Raw genomic sequence first — 226 nt, 5'->3', positions numbered from 1 at the left:
CCCCCCCCCCCCCCCCCCCCCCCCCCCCCCCCCCCGCCAGCGAGGCTCTTTGTCCGGGCCGCGGGCGCTGCTCTCCCGCTGCACAAGCACCTTCCCGCTGGACAAGGCGGAGCGCGGGTCCCCCCTGTCGCCCGTCCCCCCCACCGACCTGTTTGAGCTCGTTGGTGAAGTAGAGGAAGGTGACGGCCACGCAGACGGACTGCAGGAGCACGGCGGCGACCAGCAC

General features: G+C 74.8%; 1 protein-coding gene across 1 annotated transcript in view; it reads right to left on the bottom strand.

Annotated features, from left to right (window-relative positions):
* The window catches only part of TNFSF10 (tumor necrosis factor (ligand) superfamily, member 10), a gene marked incomplete at its 5' end in the record, with an annotated part of 7909 nt that extends 7686 nt beyond the window's left edge, over nt 1–223 (bottom strand). Inside the window, 1 exon segment of the mRNA XM_010283861.1 lies at nt 149–223. Coding sequence (XP_010282163.1) covers nt 149–223 — 75 coding nt within the window.
* Nucleotides 224–226: the final 3 nt, after the last annotated feature.

This window comes from Phaethon lepturus, unplaced genomic scaffold (assembly GCF_000687285.1).
Source record: "Phaethon lepturus isolate BGI_N335 unplaced genomic scaffold, ASM68728v1 scaffold46103, whole genome shotgun sequence".
In the NCBI taxonomy this organism is placed as follows: domain Eukaryota; kingdom Metazoa; phylum Chordata; class Aves; order Phaethontiformes; family Phaethontidae; genus Phaethon; species Phaethon lepturus.
Note: the sequence above shows the minus strand (reverse complement) of the source record. Positions and strands in the feature narration are given on the sequence as shown.